Source organism: Cladophialophora immunda (assembly GCF_000835495.1).
Source record: "Cladophialophora immunda strain CBS 83496 unplaced genomic scaffold supercont1.6, whole genome shotgun sequence".
Lineage (NCBI taxonomy): Eukaryota > Fungi > Ascomycota > Eurotiomycetes > Chaetothyriales > Herpotrichiellaceae > Cladophialophora > Cladophialophora immunda.
This window is the reverse complement of record NW_015622546.1, coordinates 698,206-718,030: the sequence shown is the minus strand read 5'-3', so window position 1 is coordinate 718,030 and position 19,825 is coordinate 698,206. Positions and strand designations below refer to the sequence as shown.

At 51.4% G+C, this 19,825-nt stretch overlaps 3 protein-coding genes across 3 annotated transcripts; 2 read left to right on the top strand and 1 right to left on the bottom strand.

Annotated features, from left to right (window-relative positions):
* The first annotated feature begins 286 nt into the window (after positions 1 to 286).
* PV07_09859 (uncharacterized protein) lies at positions 287 to 2,290 on the top strand. The gene is made up of 4 exons (XM_016397152.1): positions 287 to 597; positions 652 to 920; positions 973 to 1,496; positions 1,549 to 2,290. The coding sequence occupies exons 1-4, from the start codon at positions 344 to 346 to the stop codon at positions 2,251 to 2,253; spliced, it is 1,752 nt and encodes a 583-aa protein (XP_016244343.1). The 5' UTR covers positions 287 to 343; the 3' UTR covers positions 2,254 to 2,290.
* Positions 2,291 to 10,752: 8,462 nt separating this feature from the next.
* PV07_09858 (uncharacterized protein) lies at positions 10,753 to 11,898 on the bottom strand (the record flags this gene model as incomplete). Its single annotated transcript, XM_016397151.1, has 1 exon — positions 10,753 to 11,898. One exon carries the CDS (start codon positions 11,896 to 11,898, stop codon positions 10,753 to 10,755), a length of 1,146 nt encoding a protein of 381 aa, XP_016244342.1.
* Positions 11,899 to 17,448: 5,550 nt separating this feature from the next.
* PV07_09857 (uncharacterized protein) lies at positions 17,449 to 19,568 on the top strand (the record flags this gene model as incomplete). The annotated part of the gene is made up of 9 exons (XM_016397150.1): positions 17,449 to 17,477; positions 17,534 to 17,562; positions 17,621 to 17,788; positions 17,842 to 18,245; positions 18,304 to 18,565; positions 18,623 to 19,048; positions 19,110 to 19,222; positions 19,289 to 19,385; positions 19,438 to 19,568. 9 exons carry the CDS (start codon positions 17,449 to 17,451, stop codon positions 19,566 to 19,568), a joined length of 1,659 nt encoding a protein of 552 aa, XP_016244341.1.
* Positions 19,569 to 19,825: the final 257 nt, after the last annotated feature.

Below are 19,825 nucleotides of genomic sequence, written 5' to 3'. Positions count from 1 at the left end.
CCAATATGGAGGAGCATTTCTTAGGCCAAACAGACCGAGAGCCCAAGAGCCGCAACAAAGCACGACTCCCACGCGGACAGCGCCTAGCTGTCCGTCACCGATCCAAACCTCTGTGGCTTTTGGTCGTTACGGGTTGCCAGAGATCGAGAATCAATTCGTTTGACTTGGTACTGCTTACTGTTCCCAAACTCGGCCTAGCGCCTCGTATTCGAGTGTCAATCACGACTTCTCACGAGCATGATGTGGCGTGATTCATCAAGCTCTGTGGTATACACTTCATGTGTAAGTGAAAAGGAGCGCGTCCCTGTAGTGCGCAGGGAAACTCTCTCTCGTCAGTCCCGCGATGGCAATGGAGAAAACCAGCGTGCAACAAATTGATTTGGAAGAGCAAGTTGGACAGAAGAAGAAAGGGCAGAAAACTTCGATCAGCATCCTAGACCCCGCAATATACATCTCCAGGAGTCGCAAGGGTCTGGACGATATAAAAGACGACAAGAATATCAGCAACCTCGGAGCCGAAAATAAGCCAGAGTGCGACTGCCTTCACTTTAGGGCTAGTTTCACACTTGAGGTCGAGATTCGAGGCTTCGAGCACACGTAGGTTGATACGCAATTCCACTTTGTCCTCATGCGTCCTACTAACAGCCTCAGTTCTCAACCGTACAAGAAATTCTTTGACTCCATCTCCATCCGCTACCTATACAAAAAGCAGGAGCACCATTTGTGGTATCCCGAGAGGGATGAGTCTGCGGAGGCCGAAGTCAGTAATGAAACTACAAAATCCACGAGCATCAATGTTGGCATAGCTATGACTGGAAACATACCAACCCCGGCTCCGGAAGTCCACGTGCAAAAAGACCGCAAACTGACTGTCACCCGCAGCATGCGAAGTTGGCGCAAAGGGGTATCTATGGAGCAGCGTGAGACTCACCTGATATCTTATCATGAAAATGTGCTAATATACACCGTCAGTGAAGGCTGATAAGGTTCAGAGGTTATCAAACGATTCCGTCCAAGTCGTGTCCTCCGACGGACGTCCTGCAAGGCGCAGTTGCCCAAGGAACAGCACAGAGTACGCAGAGTCCGTGCATTGGGACTACCAAGTCGAATTGCAGAGGCACTGCTGGGTTCCCGAGATATATGAGAGCGTCGCAATCCCAATAACGGTTGAGCGAATCGTCAAGATACCCTGGGACGAGGAGACACCTCGTCACAAGTTAATCCCGAAAGGATCGGAACCGCTCAGCGACGATTATCTGGACTGTCTCATGCATTTCGACTTCCAAATCAGGACAAAACTGCGGGTCATGACTCCTCGTTGCCCAATTTTCATCAACTACAGCAAACCCGCCGAATACCGATATGAGTCCGATACAGGCGAGCGTTTGCCGTCGGACCACTATTCAGTCTGCTTGTTCGGCAACTGTACAAGACAATACTTGCCTAAGGAGCCGACTATCGACTTTAACAAAGCCGTAAAAGAGTTTTACAAGGCGGTGAGAAATGTTTCTGACGTCCCAGATCTGCGCCTGCTGACGTCCTGCAAAGACAGAAGGGGACGCGACACACAATCTGGTTTTCCTGCCGTGCGACCTAGTTCTAGAGGAGGACATCTTGTATCCTGCGAGAATGGCTGCTTTCGAAAAGCGGCGTGGACTTAGACATGATCAGCGCAAGATGAGGGATGTGAGGCTGGACGGGAGACGCAAAGGACTGATAAAAGAGGTTGAACGCTTACGAGAGCTGTATGCACAGCTACACCGAGAGCAGGAAACCCTGCTACGTTTCCCAATTTCAACATCTGATGAAACCATGGGATCGGCGGTGCCGAATGGCCAGTCGCTCCCTCAGCGCATCGAGGCCGTTACGCGAGAATGGAACGAAGCAAAGCACAAACTTGCGGAATTCGAAGACCACTTACGATTAGTCCACGAGCAGGACGAAAAGAGTGATGCTGAAGAGGAGCCACGGCCAGCGGCGATCAAACAGACACCTAAGCCACCCAGACCAAATGAAGTGCTCGAGGAGCGTCCCGAGCGGCCTCCCCCTCACGAATTCGTGGAGACCTGGTCCACTTCAGGTCCTGGAGAGGTGCTAGTGGACAGGCCCGTCCGGAGGCAAGAGGTTCATTTTGGACCTTCTATCGTGGTGGAGCCTGCGAGGAGGTTTGTGGCAGTAAGAAGACGGTGCAGGGGAGTAGGAAAGCCTTCTTCTCGGCCTTCTCCGGGTCCGTCTTCATGGCTATTTAGTTGATCGATCCGTCCCTAGGTAGTGAATGAAGCGTGTCTCACGTGGCAAGGAGCTACTCGCTAGCTCCTAGGAGTCGACTCCTAGAGCGGAGCGGTCTTGGCAGGAGCTAGCTCTTGAAAACGCTGGCTCAAATGCGGACGCATAGCTCTGAGCGAACTGGAAGCGGAACAGGTCGCTTCGTAAAGCATATTGTACATCCAACTATGATGCACAGGCGTATTCAGCCCTCAATTCCACCGAATCAAGCCACAAGCGTCACATAGGAACGACCTTCCACGGATCCGCCACGAATTCCAGGGCTGTCTCTCTGAGATGCCAAGGGTTAACATACACCTGCAACCCAATCCTGCTGGAGAACAGGTTGAACACTCTCATGATCAGGTACAGATCTCGCGGGGCCGTCGTCGAGTTATTTGGACAGGCTTTGTCTCGCATGAGCCTGTACTGATTGCTGCTCATGAAGAACGGAGTGTTGTAGGGCCCGGACGTGGTCTTGACTTCGATGTGATAATTCACCTCCGGTGTCGACATTGACGTCGCGCCGGACTCAAGCCCAAGCCAGGCGGGATAGGGGAATGTCGTGTTTTCCCGAAGCAACTCCATCAGCCGCGGACAGTTGCCTTCGTACATTATATCCGAGATTTCGCGGCCGTGCCACGGCGGTTCATCTGCGTATTCGGGGAGGATGTTCACGTAGTGACGAATTGAGCTCTGCCACTTGTCGATGCTGAAATTTGCGACTCCGTAGGCTTTGAGGAGCTCAAATACCTAATTCAGTCCAAGTCAGCTACCCTTCATGTGTAAGGATACTTTCCAAGACTTACATATAGTTCTCCCGCCGCGCCCACCCGGGCGTTTTCTTCAAATCTGCCGTTCCCTGTATCGCCAAACGTTTGGTAGAACGCTGCGTAGTCAGCTGGTGGGTGGGTAAGTTCATCTAGAGCTTCGTCGATTTCATCCAGCGATAGCGATCCTCCTCTCCTTTGAGGAGATCGCCCGCCTTGCCTTGCTTGGCGGATCACTTCTCGCAAGAGTCTTTTGTACTGTTGATCCCGTGCCACCTCCTCCCAAATTGTATGGTGAGAACCAGTTGACTGAACGTGGACTGGAGAAGGAATGCTGCTCTCCACTCGGGAATATGGTGCTGTGCTCCTTTGATCGACCCGGGTCACGACCACGTCGTCGTCGTCGTCGTCGTCGCCGTCGTTGTGGTCAGAGGATGAGTCGGTTGGCGATGCAGGCGTCGGCATACTGCTGCTGTTAGGTTCTGTATCACCCAGAGCTGGAAATGGCACTGTCTGTAGCGATGGTGCAGGTTTTTCGAACCAGGGATACTCCGGCAGGTCCTCATCCTTCATGATGGTATCCAAATCTTTCTTGGTATCATTCAAGATACGATAGACGACCTTGACTGCCCGTTCATTGTCGATGGAAAGTACGTTTGCAAGTTCTTGAGGAAGCTCTGTGTGAAAGCAAGAATAAAGGCTATCGTAGTCGCTTGGGACATAGATCGTCAACTTCCCATCAGGGAAGCAGATATCGACCACCGCTCGATCACTCTGAACAGTGACTGAGTCATATTCCTCCGGTAGCACGAGCTCTGTCCACATCTCTTCGCAGACGAATACTTCTGCAGCCATCAGTAACTCATGGGTCGTCGTTTTCCGGTTGTAATATTTCGAGCTATTGTAGTAATTGGCACAGCTGATGAACAGTCAGCAAACTTTTTCTTTACGATAAGACATTGAAACTCACCACGACAAGGCGTATGCCCGGTCCCTGATATAGTGTTCAAGACCTTGATGGGCAGTTGACTTGTCCACAGTTGTTTCTGACTCCACTAGGCTCGAGAGAAAGCGATCCTGGAGATCCAGCAATTCGAACAACGGATACAACGAAGTCATCTCTTCGTGACCAAAGTCAAGGATCTTTGCTCGATTTTCGAAGAGCTGGCCATATCTCTGATGGTCATTGATGGTGAATGCTTCATCCACGGAAAATAGCTTCAACCCGTCGGGGCCACGGACAGGTAGAAAGGCCGTTTCCTCCAAAGTTCTCAGCTGCTTCTCGTTGACCTCTACCTCAGGATCTGAGGCTAACAGTTCGCCAATAGTAAGTATGATACGCTTGACCTCGTCAACGTTGGGGGAAGTCTTCTTCGCCATTCTTCCAAGCTCCTGTACAAGAACGTTGATGTTCATAGTCCTGACTTTCATCTTATCAACGAAGAATTTTTTAAGCCGAGGGTATACATGGTCCAGTGGCAGACGCCCGGAGATGGCGACAGTACAGTTCCACAAGCACTTTGAAGGCTTCAACCACTTTTGACCAACATAAATCAAACCGATACCATTGAACTCTTGCCTATGACTGCTGTCAGAGAAATCGGTTTCTTTTTGAGGGACAACCGTACCGAATGGCCTCGATCACGGGCTTAGAGCTTGCCATTGCATCTAGAGCTGCATAGACTTTTGACACCTTGCTCTCGATTAGACATGATCCGTCTGTTGCTTCCGTTGATAACATCTTGAGTTCGTCGATCAAGTCGTTATAGCTAACATCCCGCATATTCAAAATGGTTTTGAAGAAACTGGAAGCATATTGATTAGCTCCGTACAACGGACTCAATACCTGCTTCGCCCGGAGAAAGCTTGGACCTTCCCAAATACAATCAGTTGATCGGTACCAGGCTTCCTCGGTTGTCTTCGAGCGGATCAACGGTCGCGTCACAAATTCTTGCTGCTCCGAGTCAGTAGATGTCTCTGCATGAACGGAATTGACATACCTGTACAGCTTTGGCGTCTCCGACTGCCGTTGTTTGAGCAATACCGCTATAGATTTTCTCACACGTCGGTAGTAAGTGGCCCTCTCCAAGATCAGCTAATAGGTACATTGCTCTCAAGTAAAAGCTAGCATTGACTTCACAGATCACTCCAAACTCTTTCAAAAAGGACCAAGCCTCGGATTGTTGGGTATCATAATCAAGAGGTAGTTTCAGGAATGGTAGGAGATTGGTTAGGTGGGGTCCTCGGCTTCTATCCATCAATTCATGCGTTGGTAGAATAGTGTCGCAAAGCCTTTGTGTGGAGTCATTCCGACATGGTACCCGAACATTCTTCAGGTCGTTCTTGATTCTGGATGCATCAACACGGTAATCAGACCAATGCGCTTTGAGATTTGCGACAAAGCTGTCAGGATTATCTCGAGCAATCAGCTTCATCAGAGTATGGAGCTTCCATACAGCGGACACTTCGTGTGCCAGATCAGGGAAGTATTTAACCCCCCATCTCTCAATATAGGATCTCCAGTCTAAACCATGGCGGATATGATTGGAAACTTGGGATTTCAGGTATTGTTTATCGAGAATCCCGTAACGACGCTTATGCAAATCCTTCTTCGGAGTTGCAGCAAGTAGTTTCTCTGCGTGATAGTTATCTTCCGAGGGAAAGAATAAGAAAGGTCCTCGAAGTAGTTTGAATTCATCGCTCATAAATGTCAGACGAGTCTGACTCTGCGTTGACAGGGACGGTCGCTTTCCGAACCAAAAGAGGATTTCGAGATCCGTTTTGAAGGTGAACACCGTTCCGGTTCTCTTCCCTGACTGGTGTATCTCAAGGATCCTCGCTGTTACAGCATCAGGGTGGCACGAGGTAATTCCGAGACTCGTGTAGAAGCTCGCACGCTCTCCATCTGCAGCGGCCGTCTCGTGAAGTTTCTTAAACCCGAGACCATCAGGTACCTTTATCGACACCGAGTCTTCATCGACAAGATATGGTAGATAAACAGCATCCATATGCAAGGACCAGGGTGAAACCCAGCGATTGTCGTCCAATGGGATGATCCTTAACTGCTCGACATCCTTCTTGATGGATTTCTTCCTAAGGAGCCGTTGTATGAGAGCAGCGAAGGCCGTGTGCCATGAGTCATCGAGTGGGATGTGATGTATTGGGGGTTCCGCGCTTCGTGAAAGACCAAGTTGTATTCTCTCCAAAATTTGTGTAGCCGAGATTTGGCCCACCCCAAGGTCTTTCAGGATTCTTACATCGCTTGATTCATAGTCGTCCGATAAGTAGATATCTTCGTCCGTGTCGGCCACGATTGGCTCGTTGTCGTGGATGAACCAGTCTGGAAGAGTTGTCATGTGGTCAATGCTGTGAAGTTCGTCCCGTCGTGACCGTAAAATGGGTATGTCACTGTACAAGAGCTCGGCCTGAATGTCAACCCATAAACATTCCCAAAAGCCTTGCATGGGTCTTTGGGGGAGATAGCGCATCCATTTGAACTCCAGAGGGTCACCAGAGGTAACAACATTGTCCACCAAACCGACAAACGCCGAAGAGGCTCCTTCTCGCAATGCATTATTCCAATCGGTATCAGGAACACTCTCACGATTAGCCGTGAGGATAAAATTTGCGTTGATAAGAAACTGGATTAGTTAGCTTCGTATTGCGAAAGGTATCAAAGACACATACGGGGAGCTGTATAATGCGCTGTACTGGAAGATAAGCAAACACATGCTGCCCTTTGGCGGGAATGACGGGCTGGCCATCTGAATCCACCTCAAATGCGACGGTCACATCGCTCTCAGAGCTTGTACGATGTGTATCAGAGGGGAGGTCGCTGACTGTGTTTTGAAACAGCCTGAGCCATGTTGTCGCTGACATATGGGCGCCAAAATTCCCGGTCACGGTGGTGTTAATGCGAATTTCATCGGATCTCAAATCTCCGTCTTTCTCGAAAGCCATTCGATCTGACCGTCCATCAACGCCATCCACAACGACGATTAACTTCTTCAGCTTGCGTAGCGCAAACATAATTGTTCTGGGTAGTTTTTCAAACTCAGACACGAGGCGTCTGGCGAAGGTGTCGCGCCGGTCATAGTACCGAAGCGTCAACCTCGTCCCGACATTCGAAGGTAGAGGAGACGTAACATCAGTCCACACTGGAGTGATCATTCCCACGCCCTCTTCGCCTTGACTGTGCTCAAACCTGAAAGACCAGAGCCCAGATTGGATGTGGACGTAGTCTGCAATGCCAAATACCGATTTGAAACCCAAGCCTTTCTCCCCAGTCGTATCGGCATTGCTGGCTTTGGAGCTTTTACCAGTATCGCAAATTGATTCGACATTCTCGAGTGTGAATCCCAGCTCGTTGGACTCAATGATCAGCTCGGAGGGCTTGATTCGAAACGTAACAGAGGGCTCGACATCATTTGCGTAACAGGAGTCGTCTCCATTTTGGAGCAATTCATAAATAAGCCTGAATCTGGACGAGTAGAGCTGCTCGGCGACGCTGCTGTTATTAGCGACCGGTCTTTTGAATAGAAGGAAGAAACCGACGTTCTAGTATATCGGGCGTATAAGGCTCTGTGCTCGGCAGCTCTTCGACGGTAGTCTTTTTGAAAGCTCAAATCTGTCTTGCGAATTTGGCTTTCGTCGTAGTCATCGATGATACCCCGATCTCTGCGGATTCTATTGATCTCATCTCTTGCTGCAGCGACATTGAGGGGCCGTCCGTTTCTGTTGAAGCCTGGCTTTGGCATGTTTCTTGTTGCAGAGCAGTGAAGACGCAGTGTCTGCTGAGTACAGAAAGATTCGAAGGCACGATTGATGTTCTTAACACGTCACGTTGAAGAGCCCATATCAGGTACACACCAAACACTCACCCTGTCATCTGCAGGAGTTCGGCGGTTGTACACGCCATTGTTTGAGATAAGCGCTGTACTTGCACTCGACCTAATGTGGCGTCTCGCTGACACAAGCGTGAAGCACTTTGGCCCCAATTGAACCCTGCTGGGAAAGTCTTACGTTGCATTAATGTACGTCCAAAAGAAGAGCGTTGTTAGGGCCGCAGAGATTCTAACTTCACGTGTTATACACATGTCCTTTTGCAAGCTAGCACTGCAGTAGAATTCCTCAGGATATGCAGAGTAAACGTTCGTTCTGCGCCTCAGAGGTTGAAACAGTGGGTGTTACAATGCCGTAGCCCCTGATGATAACCCACAAACGTTAACGTTAACGTTAACAGGGGCCGTCCTGGCCTGCGAGGACTCGTCACAGTATTCAATTGGCGCCTGAGCACACTGAGGATGCCATCATCACGCATAAGGATGAAATTTCGCAGCGAATTTCCAATGATAAGAGAGTTGAGGTTTAGGATGGTATCAAGGTATTGCACAAGAGGAGGCGTCCACGGAGCATAGGATCAGCTGGAGAAGTTTTGAGGACAGGTTGAACTTCGGCTGCTGGTGGTAGGTGCGGAGTTCCTGCCTTCCTACCTATGGGGGGCTGACGGAGGGCAAGTCCAGCCCCCTCTGTGTCGGTATTCGGCAAGAACCACCGGGCTGCTTAGGCGGAAGCGGCGGCGAACTGTCCCCCCCCCCCCCCCCCAACCCCGGAAGCGCCGAACCTTTTATGCACAGTACATGTGGCCCGGAAAGATGAGCAGGACTTCCGCACTTGACATCTAGTCTCGCATACCAGAGCGTCCAAGTCTTCAAGGCATTTGCATTACTAAATCCCATCGTAATAAACCGGATCATGCCCTTTCACCTTGGGGGTTCCCTCACGTTCTTCCTCTCCTTCCACCTCTTGATTGCGGAGACAACCGGTATCTGACTGAAAGCACATGGCGTTATTGAGGACGAGTCAGAGCATTCAACGGGTCCGCCAGGACTACCACGCAAGCAAGTGCACCGCTACTTCAAGTGCCTATAACAGGGGTGAACCGATATCGAAGGATATATCATCCTGACTTGAAGCCTGAAAACATTCTGATCTTGGATGACTCCGCCTGGAAGATATCCGGCTTTGACACCGCTGGCATCACGCAAGTTCAAGCTGGCGATCCTACTTATTGTCCTCCTGACTCGGCAATGGGGCAGTTTGCAAATCTCAAGAACAAAATCTGCGAAGCTCCTACAGTCGAACGATCGAGGAGAGTCGAGTAAAGTAGGATCGCCCAAAAGACTCAATTTGGAAAGTTGAGTATTTTGTGAATTCTGTTTTAGGCATCAGACCACATTTGGAAAACAAGGGAACGCAGGGGAACGGCCGCCCACGCGAAATCCGGGAGGTTCCCGAGTAACTGGCATAATGTTGACTTGATGACTTCGCTCATGAAGAGATGTGGCATGCATGGATCAAGAGGACGTACTTAAGAGGAATCATCAGGTCAGCCCGATGGCTCGGATTTACAGATCTGCCATAGCTGTGAAAGTGTGGCCGTTCTTATCCAAACCTGGAGCATTTGGGTATTTTACGATATTCTCCGCAACATTGTAGTGATACTACTGCCTGGGGAGTCCGTGGAACAAAACCAATCATCTCGTTGATAACTCGATGGGTTGTTTGCGTGTCTGACGTTGGTTTAGGCTGAGTTCCAAACCCCCCGGTGAGCGGGACTGACGCAACTCTTCTGAGTTTCACTGAGCCGAGGCCAGGGAGCCACGGAGCCTATTCTGGCTCCCTCCGCCTGATTACCTGTATTACTCGAGAACGAAAAGCCCAAGTACCCTACAGGGTTCAATCCTAGAGGGTGAGTGAGGGCTCCTTTAACCTGAGCTTTAACAGAGCCATTAACTGAGTATCACTGAGTGCTCCCTGAGCTTTCCCTGAGCAGACACCTTGGGGGGCTTCATCTGGCCCGTTCCGTTCGGCTATCCTTGCCTTTTGGCTAGGCATCCTTTTCAGAACGTGCGTTAGGAAACTGGCAGATTCCCTGCCCTTTCAGTACGATGGTGCCTAAATTTCCTTGTGGAAAGTGGTTGAGATGCAGGCTGTGCTGCTGGGATCCTGATAAGCGGTTGTTCTTTCCGCTTCAATGCTTCAATGCTTTAATTTCACAATCCTCGCGATACAGCAGCACAGATGCGTGCGTCAAGAAAGCGGCATCTATGGAACAAGTGGCGCTGGGATTACTACTACTACTACTATCACCACCACTACTACTACGATAAATTTTAGTTCCCAATTTAGGCACCGCTGGAGGCACATTTAAATGGAAGTCGTGTTCTGCGCTTCTCTACTTACTCTGCTTACTGCGCTTTTGCTGCATTTCCGGCATGGTCGTAGCAGTTTAGGCTGAGATCTCCTTCGTTCCTCCGCAACGCCCTGCGCCCTGCCGGGTTCCATGGTGAGCTGTGGAGGAGCTGTGGAACATGAGGCCGAGGACTAAGTACTAGTCTAGATGAGAAGGGATTAGAAAAGTTTGAAAGCGGAAGGATGAAGAGGGTTGGAGGGGAGCATCACGCTGAGAGTGAAGAGTGTTTGAAAAGTTTTGGCCTTTGTTCCCAAAAATTTCAGAACATTAAAAGAAAACACACTCCACATCTGTCTTCACGAGTTTCCAAATTCCAGCGCAAGGTTGAATCTCGATCTTTTCAAGTTTGTCCCGCAACCACCCACTAGTATCATTATGCTGCATGCAACTCCAGTCACCTCACACACAATGAGTTTTCTGCCTCTTCTGCCTCTTCCGCCTCTTCTGCCACAACAATCTCACTTAGTAGAAGCCCAGCAAGGCTGTGTCATACCTCACCAACTGGCCCTGTGCCGGATGCGCGCCGCCATAGGTGAAAGGACCCCCGTTCGTAGTGACATACAAAGATCCCCTCTTGAGGTCCTCGGCGCTCGTGCCGAACTTCGCAGACGTCAAGCCAACAGGACCTGTCGAGTTTCCGGCCACGGCCACAATGCCAGGTTGAAATGTGCCGGAGCCCACGCCCGCGAGATAAGCAATGTGTCCGTACTCACACGCAAACCAAAGACCGCCGGCGAAATCGAGCGTGAAATCATCAGGGAAGATGTTGGCAAACTCTTGGTCAGCGAGGAGTTCTGCGGGGCCATTGGCATGGCCGGTGGTTGAGTTGACGGCGATGCGGTTGAAGGTGACGTAGTTGGAGTTGTCGTAATAGAGATAGCCGTTGGAGAAGCTAAGGCCGTTGATGCCCAGGGGTAGTCCGCCTGAGAGGGTCGCATTTGGTGCCATGGACGGGTCGTTGATGGCAATGGCAGTGTGTCCCGTGAAGACGTTGACGGACCAGACGAGGCCTTTGGTGGAGTCCGCTACCAGGAGGATGCCGGTGTTGGGATTTAGAACGGTCAGCCCATTCGGGAGACCTGCATTGGGTAGATCTGCGACCTTTGTGACCTTGACGCCCTGGGCAGCTAGCTTCGAAAGTTTTCCGTGGCCAGCTGTGTGGGAACCCGCGGTGTGGCCGTTCAGGTCGATTTTGAAGATGCCATAGCTCCCGGGCGTGGACGCGAACGTTTTCACAGAAAAGTTTCCGACGACGGCGTAGAAAACATCGTGACCTAGCTCGACGACACCGAGGACACTGGTATGTGCAGGGAACTGGGCAAGGAGGAGTGGCGCGAAGGCGTTTGTAGACGATAGGAGGTATACTTCTGGTGCTGAAAGAAGAGTGGCCACAAAGTTGCTGTCCTCGGAACGTGGAACGAGGTTCTCGACCCAAGTGCCGTTGGGGAATGTCGATATAACGTGCGGTGCTAGGATCGGCTCTGAGAAGCTGATCGTCGAGATAGAAGCCGCTTGTCTGGACGCCAACGTGTTGGCTTGAGGCAAAGCTGATGCGGTGGCGACCGATGTGAGCGTGAGCATAAGCCCAGCAATGGTAGAGTAAATCATTTTTTTTGGTGAAGTTAATACTTTTCTTTGATGCGATGAATGAATGTAAGAAAGTCCTGATGAGGGATTGAGAGATGAAGATCTACTCTGACCGTTATATATGTCACACTTCCCTATGCCCCTTACTGCACGTTGCCTCATCATACATGACTGATAATGCAGTTGCACTAGTATCTGCAGCTTCGTGGTAGCTTCTCAGCCGCAGCGCAAACAAGATTGGACAGCATCCATCATCGTAGCTGTAAAGGGGATTATAAAGCGAACACCACCCAGTTCTAGGCTGAAAGCGCTCTGAAAGTTACCTCAACTACTCGAGAAATGACCGACGATGTGGAAGTGTGCCGCGAGGTTGGCGAAAAAGGTAACAGCTGAAGCGTCCGCAATCTTCCAGATGTGGGGTCGAAACCGTAGCCTCGCCTTATGCATCCGAATTGGGCGTAGTATAGCATAGCCACTTGGCCGCCTTGCGTGCACGTTATTTGCACGCCGTTGAGTGATTCCCTTCCGGGGATAGTGTCAGAACGTGACAACCGCTGCATAAAGAATCTCCGCCAAACAGTAAGCATGGCGCTAGAGTCCTTCTCAGGTAGATCGACAACGCTCTCTGTCTCTCGGTCTCACACCATTATGATTTATCCTTCATAGGCGGCCTCGCTAGGCCAACGCTGTGAAAGCCGAGAGGCGGAGAGCGACACTGCTTGAGACACGATTTCAGCTGGGCGCAGTCGCGAGAGAGCTTCCTCGCGATATATGTGCAAACCCTTTGCTCCTGGAGCTAGGTTACAAGGAGGGCGACGCCAACTGAGATCTTATCCCGACTCACCCGATTCGCGCGAGCTGCGAGAGGCAGGCACGGGGCGACATCACCCTCGTCCCAAAGAGGGGTGAGCTGGGTGTCGAATGACCTCGTCTTGGCACGGGAGGCGACCCTTACTTCGTCTCTTTTTGCCAGAGTCTACTGATGGTTGGAGTCGTCATTGACATCTAGTTCTACTCTTTCTTACATAACACTCAAAAAGCCCGTCTTGAGGGTGAAGTGTAGAGCTCGTAAAGATTCTCAGCGACATTGGGGTATAAGGCGCAGAAGGACCAAAAGCAAATAGTACTACAACATGAACCAGGAAGACTGCGGCTGGGGAGGTAGAATTGGCTAGACCCCGTTGGGCTTAGCCCGCCTGGGAGTAACATGAAAATCAATCAATCAATCAATCAATCAATCAATCAGTTAGAGCCAGCACGGGGACGTGGAATATATATTACAGACGGTCATTAGGTAGCTTCGTAATACTGTCGTCGACAATACTGCAAGTGAAGCACGTGCGGAAGCAACGAGTAGGCTTCATCCATCGGTGCCCACCACGCGCCCTGAATTGGTATATCCTACTCCGTACGTCTACCACAGACCTGGGGCTCGACTATCATTTGACCTTGAAGAAGCTTTCGTCGGCTTGCCCCTTTTCCTTTTCCATCAATTCAGCAACCGTCCAGTCCTCGTGTATATAGCCTTCCGGGACATTGGTCGGCGTGAATGGGGTCCCCTTCTCGAGATGCGAGACAACCGCCGCGTAGTTCTCATGGGCATAGTCTTCGGCATCAATTCCGACCAGCCAATGCGGTTGCCGGAACTGTAGATACTCGGGATTCTTCGCGACAGCGTCCCAGTCCGTTTGATGCCATCTATGCCGCAACTCCCAGCCCATGCGCTGCGTGAGCGATGTCCGCTCGAATCTGCCGGGAAAGTTAGGAATTCGAGCCAGTGTGGCCAGGATAGCTGCCATAGGTGGGGACGAGCATACCTGAGCTTCTCGAATGCTCTTATAGCCGTTGGAACACATCCCTTGCCGCCTTCTTCCAGGCATGCAGCGATGGTCGCGCCGTCTTCGACACCTTGGGCTCCACCCGTTGCTGAAGTCGCCAAGTGTGGGTGCGCCGCATCGCCGACGATACATACTCGACCCTTAGGTGATACCCAGGGCTTGATCGGATCTCTCCATAGAATCTTATAGTCTATCAAGTTCTCCTCGACCAGCTCCTTGACGGTTTCGACTAGGCGTTCGTCGCAACCTTCGACCACCTTTAGCATGTCTGACTTCTTCCCCGGCAAGGTCCAGTCTTCCTGAATATCGCGGTCGTCCTATGGCGAGACATAAGTCCCCTCAGTGCGAGATGCACGACACTGGACAAGACTTACTCGGTGAGTAGCAAAGCATGTCCCCCGGTCCAGTACCTTGTTAGTTGTGATGATCGCATGACAGTCTCCCCAGATCCAGACATGGAACCAGGGATAGGGGGCGTCAGCGATAGGCCTGGTGATTGGGTTCTTGCGCAGCACATCAAGTGGAAACCATGCGCGATAGAGTGCAAATCCACTCGGCTGCGGTCTATCCATCTTTCCAGTTACAAAGTATCGCGCTTTGCTGTGAATTCCGTCGGCGCCGATGACCAAATTTGCTGTGTGTTTAACCCCATTGAGCGTGACTCCAGCACAGTTGTCGTCCTCAAAATATTCCGAAACGGTGCTGTTGTAGACGAACTTGACGCCAACCTGCTTCGCGAATTGAAACAGGACATTCTGAGTGTGTCCGCGATAGCCGTAAGCATTCGGCCAGCCTTCGGATTCTTGCTCGACCTGTTGATTCAGAAGCACCTTGCCGTTCTTGTCCATAATAGGCATCGATTCCGGTTGAGAGGCCACTCGCATTAATTCCTCCAAGATACCTTTACCATATTTACCTACGACTCTTGTGGCATTAGGACCGAATAGGATGATGTCGCCTTAGCAAAGTCGATTAGTGCCGCACATCTTTTTCTCGTGGACCACTGATGACCGACCTGCTGTCCTGACGGCGTCGGCAGCTTCGAAGATAGTCACATCAGCCCCGCGCCTGGCAAGATCCGATGCGCATGCTAACCCCGCGAAGCCAGCACCGACAACTATGACTTTGAAATCTTTGAGCGTCTCTGAGAGATTGGGGGCAATCTCTGGCTGAAAAGAGCCCATCCTGACGGTGACAGATCGGGATGACTGCCAGCAGCAGCACGAACGGTCGCAAACCCCAAGTGAAGTATTTATCACGGTCCAGACCGGAGATTCGACGTCGTTCCCGCACTCTCGGCCTTGAATGGAATTAAGATCCGGACAAAAGTCACCGAATCTTGAAGCGTCACCCAGAAACCCAGTGACATTCTTCGCATCTGTCTCCGAACCGGTGGCCGTCCAGGAGAGGTAGAGTGGTGCTCATCCTTGGAGCCCCACCACCCAGACGCGGAAATCTAGGCGGACGCCGCGAACCCATAGTGGTGCCAGGAGGTGTCCATATTGCGGATGGCAACATTTCTGCACATGCTTTCCTTACGGAGAGCTATTCGAGTGTTTGGGATGGTCGGAAATAAGTTCTTGCTGTCCATACTGAAGTCATACCCAGAAGACAGCTTTGACGTGGCTTCATCTGAGTAGATTTGGGGTCCATCCGGAGGGTAAACAAATGGATGCCAAAAGTGCAATATTACCACATCCCCAGAAGAGCCACAGCTGGGACAGTAACTTCCCTGCAGGAGGATGCATCCGGTTGTCGTATGGTTCTGGAGGACTGACTGATGTTGGTATTTGCCAATAGTTACAATGGGGTGAAAGACCACGTCGATATTCACAACACGAGGTCTGCCTTCGTCGGCCTTCTCGAGACCACCAGTAAACCTTTTCTGGGCGAGCTCACACTAGCTATCGAAACCCTTGCGCAAGTGGTAGGCTTACAAGGTGCGAGGCATCAGAAATCTCGCGTTTGGTCTGACATCACCCCGTATAGCGATTCAGACGGAATCTTTTAAGCTGAAAACAAATACTCGTCTGGGTAGTATTTACGTCCGAGATCCAGATAACAAGAACTGGAATCCTAGCTGATTCCTTGCCCGTCTCTTCATAATAAGCCCAGAAACAAGACTGTTCAGACTCGATTCAGGTCTTGTAACCACTTTCCCAGATCATATCCCCACTGCTCGATCTCGCCGCCAGCGCGCAATGCCCAGACTGTCGTGAAGTGGTTGTGCCCTTTCAAGACGTGATACTCGCCCTTCCGACCGGACGAGTTCCACAAGTCGGTGAATTGTTTCCCGGACTCTCGAATGTCATCCGGGTCCATTTCACTCACAATAGTCAACATTTTGGGCCATTTGGTGTCTGGTTGCGCGTCTCGGAGCGCTTTCTCCACCAGCCGCAAAGCCGCGTTCTCTTTGACCTTCTGCTCGTCCCCATAGTAGCCTTTGACACTGTCTCCGACCTTGGAATCGATCACGTACTGGGGCCAGGTGAACGGGCAGCTCAATGGGATACCCGTCCGCAGCGTTAATGCACCTGTCCCCGAAACTAAAAACGTGACGCTGTCTCGAAATTCTGGTCGAAAGAGCCACGTTGTTAGGTGAACCCCTCCAGCCGAATTGCCCATAATATACAGGTCTCTCGCGCCACGAGGCCTATAATGTTGATCCAGCCATTTCAAGGCAAGATCTAGGTCCTCGGCACCGCGCGGGAATCTGATTCCATGCTTTGATAGCCTGTAGTTGACGATGGCCACCTCGAAGCCTAATTCTTCCGCAAAGAACGACCCTAGGTTTTTGTAGACAAGGTCCCCGGGGATCAGGTCAAAGAGCTTGTCTCCTGATGCAAATCCGCCACCGTACAAAAACACTAAAAGGGGAGAGTTGCTGCCTGTGTCGTGATCGGAGCGTCTCTTTGTAGCTGTATACAAGTCCAGATCGTGTCGTTCATGCGGACCATATTTATGAGTTTCTCGTGGAGTCGCATTTATCAGGTCCGCCCGCGGCTTGATCAGGCGGGCGCACACCTCGCTTGTGGGCACCACTGCCTCGTAAAGCTCCAGGTGACGAAGTGCAGCGATTTCATTCATTATCTTCAACCTCAAATCTCGCGTCAAAAAGAGAATGGGTCCAGACGGCTCCTGGTTGACTTTGGATGAAGCAGGAAGCAGAGAGAATACGCGCGACTCTTATTCTTTGCTGAGAAGCGTTGTACAGGAGAGCCGTCTAGATCACACCTCAGTTGCTCTTAATCGTCTTATTGTTTAGTCGCAAGGGTTGACTGAGGAAAGGTCACTCTCGACCATCCTTGTGGACAAGGCTCTTAGTTTTGGTGCGCTTCGGCCGGAGCCCAAAAGAATCGGGCATTGTCTCGGAGTTTGTGGTATTCCACCCACCTGGGCGCAAGGGCATGAATAGGCCCTCGGCCGCATCCTTGCTTGGGCTCTGGGGCAGAGCATCGCTATTGGTTGGCATGCTTCGCCTACCCCAGAGTGAGGGCTTCTAAACCCGGGAAATCTCATGCACGGTGAGGGGGAGCTTGAAGCCGGGGGGATCTTGTGACGCAGAGGCCTGCGGTTCACACATTGCAAGGTCACTGTGCCAACTTTCGATTGCTCTGTACCTACAATCAATGAGGTCAACCTGTGTCTGCTCCAAAGCTCAGGTTGGTGAGCGAGGCATGGAGGCTGGAACATTTCACAGCTTGCTGCGAGGACATTGCTAGCGTCAAACAGAATGGAGATTCAGCGGTCTCGTCGAGGATGGTATGTCCGTCGTATGGAACGGTCCAAGCCCATTCCATTTACTGATCTTCCATCAGTGCCGCGTGCCGTATGCGCCATTTGAAATGTATGGAGAAGAAACAGCAGGACACTCTCGATCCCCTTTCTTACCATTCTTCTGACAGGTGATGAGGCGAAGCCCGCTTGTTTCAGATGTCAAGCCGCGGGGAGACAGTGTGAGAAAGGACCGCTGTTTTCACAATGGCGAGAACCCAAGACGCGCAGAAAACAGGGCGCCTACGTCCATCGAGAGCCACGAAAGGAGCGTCGGTGGGTGGAGATCCCTTCGACCCGTACGCGGGATTCCTGAGCTCGAAGCTGTGAAACTTGTTGACAATCTGATCAGTGACATTCGTGACCGACAGCACGATCGAAGAGATCCTATCTCAACACTCGCCGAAGCAGCAGGATGGCGAACCGACGACGGGCGCAAGCAAGGACTCCTCGCCCATTTTTAGCGCGGGGGAGGTGACGAGCATATCTCAGTTGCTGTCCAACGATCCCACCCGCTCCACCACATTCCAGTGTACCTCCATGGATATGACCTTCACGGAGCTCTCTTCGATAGACTTCATGGACATGGGAGATTTCGTAACAGAGGTATCAACCACCGACAGTGACACAGGCATCGCGTGCGAAACCAGATCGTTGGAAGCCCGTTCAGGACAGCTGGTTGACCGCCACTCACTGATCAAAGACCGGACGGAGGCACATCTGCTACGACACTACTGCCAAAATTTGGCTCCATGGGTGAGTTGCATGGCGTGCTGTAGCTTCGACCAGCCCCAACTAAAGCTAGGATCAACAGTTTGACGTTACAGATTCCAATCGGCACTTTCAGCTGGAAGTCCCTCGAAGAGCCTCGACTTGCGACGTGCTCCTCAACGCCATCTTCGCCTTATCTGCTCTACACCTCAGCCGAGTCTCTTCCTTGGATCCATCAATCGCAGAGTCGTACCATTCGCGGTGCAATTCCCAACTGATCCCGCTTCTCAACGATCGGCATTGCGCGGCGAATGTGAATTTACTGGCCACGGTGGTTATCCTACGGAAATACGAGGAGTTGAGTGGTAGGCTGTCAGTATAACTTGCGGCAGCAGGACGAGCTGACACGGTCCGAGTCGTAGTCACTGGACAGGATCATGGCCATCATCTCGCTGGTGTGTCGGCCCTGTTCAGCTCTCCAGACTGCCCGTTCAATGACGGGTTGGCGCAGGCCGCGTTCTGGCAATTTGTCCGCCAGGATATTTACATGTCGTTACCGAGGAGGCGACCACCTCGAACCTCCATTCTGATCCAGCCACCCTTGACGAACGACAGAACGATGCCAGACTGCCACTGGGCTAATCGGATGGTGTGGGGAACCCTCGCCATCATGGCCCTGTGTTTTCGGGACGAGCGCCCAGATATCGCGACGTACGAGAATCATAGCCAGCGGGTCAAGGACTGGCACGACACTAAGCCGACCTCGTTCACACCCATGTACCGTCGCGAGCGATCCGTTGTGGACGGTCGATACTTTCCGGAGATTTGGCTCTCTGATCCATGGCATGGTGAGTGTCTACAATTCCCATCCCTCTTTGACACCTCGATAACGGACCCGGATGGAAACAGCCACCGCGTGGCAGTACTATCATCTCTCCAAGATCTTGCTTGCACTCTACAATCCGCATCTTCAGCGCCCGGCAGCCGACCTGAAATATCAGCGAGATCATAATCAGCTCGAGGTGGGTACTTGGACAACATAGAGGCGAGCACAGCATATTAATTCCACCGATTTAACTTCATGACAGCGCGATGTCCTTGAACACGCCAGATTCGCTTGCGGCATCGCCAGCTCGAATGACTTTGCCACCACGCGTTTCACCTTGTCTGCTATCATGCTTACCTGTGAGTCCTGTGCTTTGCAATGCGACGACAACGAAGTTGACAATGTCTGTAGGCGGTGGATGGTTCAAAGATCCGCAGGAGCAAGAAGCCATCATCGACTTGCTCTCTGCAACTAGCAAAGAAAGCGGCTGGCCAACTAAATCCGTCATTGAGGCTCTTAGAGAAAGTTGGGCCGTGGAATAATATGATACTTGGAGAATCGCCTTGATACGGTGGAAACCTGAAATTGAAAGAACTGGATTGCTATCTCATCCTATCCCCGCTACAAGTTTACTCGGCTAGTTATTATCCTAGCACGGGTATAGTACCTTGCTCAGAAAGAGTGTTGTAAGAAGGAACATCTTTTTTCAAAGGCTAAATCACCTCTCTTGTGACAGATAAGGGGAACCAGGACGACGGTGACAGGGCGGTCCGGACTCTCACCACAGCGTCGGAGCTGC

What these genes read in the sequence shown, in the direction of transcription:
- PV07_09859 (XM_016397152.1), top strand. Translation starts at nt 344, where the DNA reads ATGGCAATGGAGAAAACCAGCGTGCAACAAATTGATTTGGAAGAGCAA. An exon ending in AGGGGTATCTATGGAGCAGC is followed by an intron (nt 921 to 972) that starts GTGAGACTCACC and finishes ATACACCGTCAG; the next exon opens with TGAAGGCTGATAAGGTTCAG. An exon ending in TAAAAGAGTTTTACAAGGCG is followed by an intron (nt 1,497 to 1,548) that starts GTGAGAAATGTT and finishes CGTCCTGCAAAG; the next exon opens with ACAGAAGGGGACGCGACACA.